The 10,536-nt window shown below is 45.0% G+C and overlaps 1 protein-coding gene across 1 annotated transcript; it reads left to right on the top strand.

Moving 5' to 3' along the window:
- Positions 1-1,712: 1,712 nt before the first annotated feature.
- LOC138941076 (uncharacterized) lies at positions 1,713-4,641 on the top strand. Its single transcript, XM_070310421.1, has 3 exons — positions 1,713-2,622; positions 3,994-4,507; positions 4,551-4,641. Exons 1-3 carry the CDS (start codon positions 1,713-1,715, stop codon positions 4,639-4,641), a joined length of 1,515 nt encoding a protein of 504 aa, XP_070166522.1.
- Positions 4,642-10,536: the final 5,895 nt, after the last annotated feature.

Here is a 10,536-nt window from a genome sequence, read left to right as displayed (position 1 = left end):
CGGCTTCGCGGAAGAGTTCGTGCGAGAGGCGAGCGAGGCGCGATTCGACGAGCCTTTCTCGAATGTCGGAGCCGATGGTTATCTGCTTTATCGCAATTGGAAACGGCGATACGGAGTTCCGAGATTTTCGTGGGAGGTAAATCACGTCGTGCATTGCTTCTATACATTCGGTTGCCGATTCGAGAACGGAAATTATTTCGAGGAGGACGTGAGATATTGCGTGGAATGCGCGCATAGACCGAGCTTCATGAGAAGCGTATCGACGCATATGAAAAAATCGGTGTATAGCGAGAGAGTGTTCGCTTGCGATCTTATTGACGAAGTCTTCGACGTGTCGGATAATTGGTGCGGCGGCTGCGCGACGAGAGCTTTGTTCTACATCGAGGGTTACGACGAAGAAGAGACGTGGTTTATTAATAAAAGATTTTGGTTTTCGTTAAACGACGAGTGATGAATCGAGAAACGATAGAGGAGAGCGATCTTCTTAATAGCGCGCGGGATGTCGCGACGGTAGACGCGTATCGCGCGTGGGCGAGACGGTGCGACGAGTGTCTCGAGTTTCTGCGGGAGAGGTGTCGCGGCGCGCGCCGGGGGAAATCCACCGGAGCGATCAATTCTCTGATCGCTCGAACCGTTCGATTGACGGGCGCGAGAGACGATCTGCGTCGGTGTTTCAAACGCGTGGGAGGTGGCGCAGAGAGGCGCGAAGGATTCTCGTGGTTTGAGATGGAGACAGCTTTCTCTAGACGCATTTTAACCGGCGCGGTTATCAACTTCGATTATATCGAACCTTCGCGATTTCTCGAGGACGTTAGAGATACCGTGCTCGATAGAGTACGCGATGCTATAAATGAATATAACAGTGTTAAGGTCAATACCGCGTTTATCGGTGAGTTCGTCTCAGGCGACAAGATTGATATTAAGACTATCACCACGAAGAATTATCCGCTTCTACCTCTTTCCAATTTGCAAGAGTGGTACGGAAAGCGCGTGATCGATGCTACTTTAGCTTCGCTGGAGGAGTTTCAAGAGCGTGATAGCGGATGGGCGTTATCGCGAATTCTAAATTTAACGGTGAATGTGAATAAATATAATTCTATGCACGCTGGATGTCACGTTCAGATACCGCGAGAGATCGCGTTGAAGAAAGCGGTGGTTAACGTGCGATCTGCGGATAACGCGTGTTTCGCGTGGGCGATAGTTGCCGCTCTATATCCGGTCGAGAAAAACACGGAGAGAAGCTCGCGGTATCCTCACTACTTGCTGAATCTGGAGTGTGTCGAGTTTCCCATGAATTTAAACGGAATTACTAGATTCGAGCGTATTAATGATATATCTATTAATGTGTATACCGTTCGGGATAAAAAGGACGGAAAAGGTAGTTGCTGTATCGTTCCTCTGCATCTCACCGGTGATAAGAAGGACAGACACATTAATTTGCTGTATCTGAGCGATACGACGCAACGAGATAATACGACGCATTTCGCATGGATTAAGAATTTGTCTCGACTCATCGGATCGCAACTGAGCAATAGGCAACATAAAGCGCATATATGCGATCGGTGAGTACGAATTAAAAAAGTTGTCGCGTAGTGTGAATAATATACGCGATTTAAAAAATGTGTTTTATGTTACATGCATTACATGTATGATGCATGCATTATTTTCGAACGAGCGATAAATTATTGGCTCACAGCGCGGACTGTGGAAGAATGAATGAGTGCGCTATAGTCCTTCCTACCGAAGATGACAAATGGTTAGAATTTCGCAATTACTGTAGAAAGGAGAGATTTCCATTCGTGGTGTACGCCGATCTCGAATGCGCGCTGGAGAAGAAAGAGGAGAAGAGAACGTCGAACACGTCTATCGTTCAGCATCACAAAGTCTATAGCGCTGGATATTACGCGCGATGCGCGTTCGATGATGCTGGTTCGACTTATAAAGCCTATCGCGGCGAGAATTGCGTATCATGGTTCGTTAAAGAATTGTACGATTTAGCGCTTCGCGCGAAGACTATTCTCAGCACCGATGCGTCTATGACGGATCTTACACCGGACGAATGGGAGAGATTCATGAGCGCGACGCACTGCCGCGTATGCGAGAAACCGTTCGAATCGGAAGACGCTCGCGTGCGCGATCACTGTCATCTAACCGGACGGTATAGAGGTCCGGCGCATTCGAATTGTAATTTAAATTATAAGGAGACTTACGTAATGCCTATATTCTTTCACAATTTATCGGGCTACGACGCGCATTTCATTATTAAAGATGTGGCTAACGCTTTTCCCGGCAGCATAGAGTTATTGACGCTAACGAAGGAAATGTATATCTCTTTCACGAAGAACGTTGAGGATGCATCGAACGAGGGATGGGTCGGGAAACGCCTGAAATTGTGCTTCGTGGATTCTTTCAAGTTTCTAAGCGCGAGTCTCGAAAAATTGGCGTCGTATCTTGACAAGAGCGAGCTGAGAATCGCGCGTTCGGAATTTTCCGATCTTGACGACGCTGATTTCGAGCTTCTCGCGCGAAAAGGCGTGTTTCCTTATGAGTACGTCGACGACGTTGATAAATTACTAGAGACTCGTCTACCACCGCGCGAGGAGTGGCCTTCACTTGGACACAGTACAATTGGACACGGTGCAAATGGACACGTTACAAATGGACACGAGATTGTGCACACGGTTCAATTGGACACAGTGCATTTGGACACAGTAATTTTGGATACAGTAGCTTTTGGACACATAAGAAAATACGCATCGTTTACTTGGACACCGCTCAATTGGACACTGTTCATTTGGACACCGTTCGTTTGGACACAGAAAGATGCGCACCGTTCATTTGGACACCGTTCGTTTGGACACCGTTATTTGCCCACCGTTCGTTTGGACACCGTTCATTTGCCCACCGTTCGTTTGGACACCGTTCATTTGCCCACTGTTCGTTTGGACACCGTTCATTTGCCCACCGTTCGTTTGGACACCGTTCATTTGCCAACCGTTCGTTTGGACACCATTCATTTGTACACAGAAACATGCGCACTGTTTGTTTGAATATGTAACAGATGGAGAGAAATAAAAATCATTTTGGGAAAATATAATCAGTATTCTTATAACACTTTATACTGGTAAATCTATGTAAAATATGAAATCGTGAAAAGGAGATACATTTGAAGGTTATAATATTTGTCAAAATAAAATATATTCATACTTATATATCTCTGATACTGATGTCATTAATTTTACATTGCTTTTAGCACTTTGTTTAGCCTTTCGCATATTTGGATGTCATGCATGGATACAGTGGGTTCCGCCCCCCCTGGGGGGGCTCCACTTCCGGAAGATATAACCTAACCCAAACCTATTTCTTATTTAAAACAAAAGTTTGGTGTGGATTACGTCGTATAATTTAAATCAAATTTTGGTGTCCAAACGAACGGTGTCCAAACGAACGGTGGGCAAATGAACGGTGTCCAAACAAACGGTGGGCAAATGAACGGTGTCCAAACGAACAGTGGGCAAATGAACGGTGTCCAAACGAACGGTGGGCAAATGAACGGTGTCCAAACGAACGGTGGGCAAATAACGGTGTCCAAACGAACGGTGTCCAAATGAACGGTGCGCATCTTTCTGTGTCCAAACGAACGGTGTCCAAATGAACAGTGTCCAATTGAGCGGTGTCCAAGTAAACGATGCGTATTTTCTTATGTGTCCAAAAGCTACTGTATCCAAAATTACTGTGTCCAAATGCACTGTGTCCAATTGAACCGTGTGCAAAATCTCGTGTCCATTTGTAACGTGTCCATTTGCACCGTGTCCAATTATACTGTGTCCAAGTGCACCACTCCCCCGCGCGAGGCTTTCCATAGTTCGCTGACCGGTGACGCGATATCCGAGAGCGATTACGCGCGCGCGATAAGAGTCTGGGAGCGATTTCGCGTCGAGACGTTGGGCGACTATAGCGATTTGTATTTAAAAACCGATGTTCTTTTATTAGCCGATGTCTTCGAAAATTTTCGCGACGCGTGTATGAGAAGTTATAATTTAGATCCCGCATACTATTACACATTACCTGGATATACGTGGGACGCTATGTTAAAGCACACGGGTATTCGATTCGAGTTATTAACTGATATCGATATGGTAATGTTTGTGGAACGCGGGATACGCGGCGGGCTAAGTCAATGTTCCAATAGGTACGCGCGCGCTAATAACAAGTATTTGCAGACTTACGATTCTTCGGAACCGTCTTCTTATCTTATGTATTTCGATATAAATAATTTATACGGATGGGCGATGTGTCAATCTTTACCTTACGAAGATTTTCGATGGGTCGACGATGTCACGAGTATCAACTTAATGTCCGTGACATCAAACTCGCCTATCGGTTATATTCTAGAGGTCGACCTTGCGCATCCGCCTAATCTTCACGATTCTCACGCTAACTTGCCATTCTGCCCGACGCGCGATAAGCCGCCCGGAAAACGCGACGAGAAACTTCTCGCCACGCTGTGCGATAAGAGTCGTTACGTAATATATTATCGCAATTTGCAGCAATGCATTCGACACGGATTACGCGTTACGAGAATACACAGAATATTACAATTCGCGCAATCTTCATGGTTGTGCGGATACATCGAATTAAATACGCGACTACGAATTAACGCGAAAAATGAATTCAAGAAAAATCTTTACAAATTGATGAATAACGCCGTGTTCGGTAAGACTATGGAGAATGTGCGCAATCACTCGGATGTCCGGCTCGTGACTCGATGGGACGGGCGATACGGCGCGGAGGCGATGATCGCGAAGCCGAACTTTCACAGTAGAAGCGTCTTCGCGGAGAATATCGTAGCCGTGGAATTGCGCAAACTCGAGGTTAAGTTTAACAAACCGATTTATGTGGGTATGTGTATTCTCGATGTGTCTAAGATTCGTTTATACGATCGACGCTTTCATCACCGAGTACGTCGAGTAATGATTTACTTCGAGCTTTTCCACGAATTTTTTCACCTCAGCGTTGTAGAATTCCTTTCCTTTGTCGGTCTGCAGATTTTTCGGACACCGCTTAGAGTCTCGCACTATCTTAGATAACGCTCGGGTAACCTCGTTCGCGCTCTTGCTTTTAAGCGGTACGGCCCAAGCGTATTTGCTTAACGCGTCGATAACGGTGAGTATGTAGTTGTGGCCTTTGTTGAGTCTCGCGTAAGGACGCATCTCGACCACATCCGCTTGCCATAGATCGTCGTACCCGCGTATCGCGACGCGACGACGCGGAAAGTTTCTTCTCGCGGGCGCGTGCAATTCCTCGACTAGTCTTCGTTTTTCGGTGCTCATAATTCTCTTTTCTTTCTCTCAAGGATGACGTTGGGCGGGATCTCTCTCTCGAGCGGCTCGCCGCTCCGAGTATCGCTGCTAGTCTCGCGAATTTTCGCTAATTCCGTCACTCTCCCCGATAGCTCGTCCGCGTCTCTCTTTAATCGCGATGTTGAATTTTTTAATTCTCGTATTTCCGCCGCGGAATTCGTCGCGGAATTCGCCGCGACGCGCGATTTTTGGGTTAGTTCCTGTATTATTTTACCCTGATTGAACAGTATTTTACGGTTGCTCGCGCTTTTCGTCGAAGACTCCACGGCATTGAGCGATATCATATTTTTTGCGGCATCGATTCGATCGCTTAAACTGTCAATTCGTTTATCCAAAGCATCGATCCATTTACCTAGAGCGTTAGCGTTAGATTCTGTTCTCGAAACGGAATTTTCCACAGCATCTATCCGTTTACTTAGAACGTCGTCGCGCGCTTCGATCTTGGAAACAAAACTCTCCGCGGCGTCTATTCGTTTACCCAGAGCGTTATCGAGCTGGGTGAGCCTCGTGAATAATAGAATGACGCCTTTCCCTGCCTCGTCCGCGTCTTTTCTCAATTGCGATGTAATTCCTTCAACGTAGCTTTTGCTCGTCGCGTCGGTGTTCTCCTCCGGCTTAGCCAGACGCTTTATCTTGCGCTCTCTCGCGTCGTACTCGACGGAAGAGCTTAGACACAGCGCGTTATCGCGCACGTAATTTCGCAGAGACTCGATAGCCGGACGTAGTCTTCCGGTTTTCGCGTCATAGCCACGGTTTTTTAAAGGCGTGCCGAATTTGCTCACGGACATCGCGAATTCCGCGCACGACTGCGGCGATCGTCGATGCGACGATTCGATTTATACTATCGCTCCCGTTTCGCGAAGCTCCTCGATTATCGATAGAATCTCGTTTTCGTGAGCGTTGTTGCCAGCTCGACGCGAAGCGTCCAGCAATCGCAGACGATCCACTAATTTGTTTGGATCGTCCCAATGAATGTAATCGATTTTATTATTCGTGACTCGCATGGTTGACGGTACGGGAGTGGTGCACTTGGACACAGTATAATTGGACACGGTGCAAATGGACACGTTACAAATGGACACGAGATTTTGCACACGGTTCAATTGGACACTGTGCATTTGGACACAGTAATTTTGGATACAGTAGCTTTTGGACACATAAGAAAATACGCATCGTTTACTTGGACACCGCTCACTTGGACACTGTTCATTTGGACACCGTTCGTTTGGACACAGACAGATGCGCACCGTTCATTTGGACACCGTTCGTTTGGACACCGTTATTTGCCCACCGTTCGTTTGGACACCGTTCATTTGCCCATCGTTCGTTTGGACACCGTTCATTTGCCCACTGTTCGTTTGGACACCGTTCATTTGCCCACCGTTCGTTTGGACACCGTTCATTTGCCCACCGTTCGTTTGGACACCGTTCATTTGGACACCAAAATTTGATTTAAGTTATATGACGTAATCCACACCAAATTTTTGTTTTAAATAGATGTCGTAACCCGACCAATTACTTAATATATTAAAGAATAAAACAATAAAGTGACACAGAAAAGTGTAAGAAAGAGCTGAGTAAAGCAAAGCATTAAAATTAGAAAAGAGATCAAGGAAAGATAATTAAGAAAGAGCAAAGTAATAAAAGGATATTAATAAAATAAAAGTAGGATACACGGTCAAGTTCTCGGAAGCTGAGTAAGCAGCTGACGAGACAGACTGACAAGCGGAGCACGAGACATGCTCCGGTCAGGGACACCACACTCCTCCCCAATCAACGACCTAATTAATTAAGAGATATAATAAGCGCGAGATGCACCTCGCGAGCGGAAGAAAAAGAGACGATTCGCGAGAGACGACTCGCAGACTACTCGCTCGCTCAATATTATCGAAGTACCGTACGTATCGCGCCCGACTATTATAATCGCGAATAAGTGAAAGTGTATTAAATCTTGCAAAATATACTAAATTATACCTAACGTCCGGGAGTGTCTTATTTCGAGCGTGGATCCTAATCCTTTGGGCGTACAAATCCCAAAAGACCTCTTCCTTAGCGGCTAGAGGCACAATATTAATTGGTGGCAGCGGTGGGATACGCCAGCTCTAACAAGATCAACACCGGTAAAGGTCCATAACCACGAAGCAGAAAATTCCGTGGGACCGACAGAACGAGAGACAGCGAGGATAACTCCGTCAGACAGTCGACACCTACAACCGAGGGAAAAGGAAGTCTAGCAGGAACTTCGAGACACCCGGTATATCGAGGCGACAATGAGAAGCGCAACCTGAGAAGGCGCACCGACCTATCTCAACGGCACGCGACGATCAACGCCCGACGGCCGACATCGAACGAGAGAATGCTGCTCATCGTATTATTGTAAGTCGAGAAATCAAAATTTGTAAACGCGTGAATGTCGGAAAACCGAAACGCACCACAGAAAAGCGTAGCGAATAAATCGTGGCTATTTAGCGAACCAGCGAATAGAGCCATTAGAAATAGCGCAGTAAACCCTATAAGAGTAGCAGTAGAAGCACTCCGGGATATACGCGATAACGTACGAAGAAATCTAAGCGCATTAAATTCAAGCGAGAATTTGTCCGAACCAGAACTCGGAGCAAACGTTGTAATCGAACGCGAATTTCCATTTGGCGAATTAGATAACAGTTTAATAGCGAACAATATAGAACTAGATGTTCAGGTCGAATCATCAATAAGCGCGTCTAGTAGACTAACACACCGCCGCGAATTCTCACTAACGTCATACGATTCAAGTATCTTTGACCCCGACGAAATCTATCGCATTCGAGACATGTATAACTCAAACGCTTCCGCATCGCAACCCATCACATCAGAAGATATCGATGAGGGAATTAGGCGATTACAAGAAGAAGCAATCAGAAACGCGACACAATCAAACGCGCAAGCTCAGCACAAACCGCAGAAAAAAACGGACGAAGCAGCCGACGACTTTAGGGAAATATTGCGGGAAATGAGAGAGGAAATTAGACGAGAAATTAGAAGTATGCATGCCGAGATATACGATTTGAAAATTAGAGGACCGCAACCCCGACAAAACAACGGGCATAGAACTCCGCCGGGAGAAAGAACCGAGACCGTATACGAGTTCACACCCGAGGATGTACGACATCGAAGAGGACGCGGATTTTTACAATTAAAAGAGGCTCGTGGAATGATTCCGGAATTCGACGGATCACCTAATAAATTACAAGAATTTTTGAGCGCGACTACATATGCAGTAGAACACATCGACCCGTTAGATGAAGTAACGCTATTAGGAGCAGTATTATGCACGAAATTAAAAGGCAGAGCGATGCTAGATTTCCAAACGCGAAAAATTCGAGACTTCGCACAATTAAAAAATGAATTAGAGGTCTGCTATGCGAGTAAAAAGAGTACGACACATCTACAAATTGAATTCAATACGCTAAAACAGAAAAACGGAGAAAGCGCACGAACTTACGGACTTAGAGCAGACAAATTAGCCATGGAGCTATACGAATCAATGATGGAAGGACGACATCATACAGTAGATAATAAACGCGCAATAATGGAAATAATACAACAACAAGCCTTAGAGAATTTCCAGATAGGATTGCAGGACGAAATTAAAACAATTGTTCGATCGCGAGGATATGCTACGTTGCAAGAAGCAATAGCAGCGGCCAGCGCGGAAGAAAAGGTTAAAGGACCACCCGCGACCGGTACGCGAAGCAAAATAAATTTCACACCGACCTATAAACAAGAAAATAAAATAAACGTGCAATGTCAAAAATGCGGAAAAATTGGGCATTACGGCCGAGATTGTCGAACTAGCCGATATACAAATCGATTCTCATTGCCGAAACCCGATAGACAACCCCGCGTAAATACGGTAAATAAATATTGCCACTATTGCAAAAAATCCGGACATGATCGCGAAGAATGTTGGTTATTACACGGACGACCCAATAGAGATCAATCGAGCCGAATCAAACAATATAATTCGCGACCGGAAAATAAAAACCGCAAGAATAGCGAGCAAGGAAAAAAGAAATTTAACTCCACGCAAAATAGCGATGAGGAGGAAAGGAACGAAAGAAAGTCGCACCGATCTGCAATGGAATATCAAGTATCACACTTCAAAAATACGCCGCATATACAAACAGGATTGGACCTCGTCACATTACCAATGCGAGAAGCGAAACGCGAAAAAATAAATTTACTATTCGATACAGGAGCCGCAATATCATTAATTAAAGTGAAACATTTAAAAGGCGAAACGTTAATAGAAGAAAAAAAAATAACGCTCACCGGCGTAACGGGACATAAGATATGTACACTTGGAAAATTTAAGGCGACAATAACTCTGAGAGAGCGCCGAATTAACCACACTATGTACGTTGTTAAGGATGATTTTCCGATAGAATATGACGGAATACTAGGAGTTGATTTCCTACGAAAGCATCAAGCCACTTGCAATTATAAAACAAAACAATTAAAGGTAGGACAGCATATCTTAAAGCTTTACCCCTATCTAAAAATGACGCTGAAACCACGTAGCGAAACTATAATACAGGTCGCTACTGACAAGAACACGATAGGCGTGATAAAGGCAGAAGAAACGATACCAGGAATATTCATAGGTAATTGTCTAGTAGAACCTACAAATTACCTATGTGCAGCCAGCATTATAAATACAACGGATAACACAATCGAAATGCTAATGCCGCAAGTAAGTATAGAGGAAATCAAACAAAGCGAAACAGAAGAAATTAACGTAATACGAATGCCAAATAAAGAGGAAGTAATTTCGCGTAGTGAAAAGGTATTACGATTATTACGTACACAACATTTAAATAAAGAAGAAAAGAAAACAATAATGGAAATCTGCCAGGATTTTAGCGACGTGATGCATATCGAAGGAGAACCACTGACATGCACAGATACCGTCGCGCATAAGATTACAACGCAAGCAGATAGCTCACCGGTCAACGTACGGCCTTATCGCCTGCCGGAGAAGCATAAAGAGGAAGTAAATCGACAAGTCCGAGAAATGTTAAGAAATAAAATAATCCGACCAAGCACGAGTCAGTGGAACGCACCGTTATTGGTAGTCCCTAAGAAAGCCGATGCGTCAGGAAAACCGAAATTACGAGTAGTCGTAGATTTCAGG

Source organism: Polyergus mexicanus, unplaced genomic scaffold, assembly GCF_030449975.1.
Source record: "Polyergus mexicanus isolate NDT 795.1 unplaced genomic scaffold, iyPolMexi1.0 SCAF_18, whole genome shotgun sequence".
Taxonomy (NCBI): Eukaryota; Metazoa; Arthropoda; class Insecta; order Hymenoptera; family Formicidae; genus Polyergus; species Polyergus mexicanus.
Note: the sequence above shows the minus strand (reverse complement) of the source record. Positions and strands in the feature narration are given on the sequence as shown.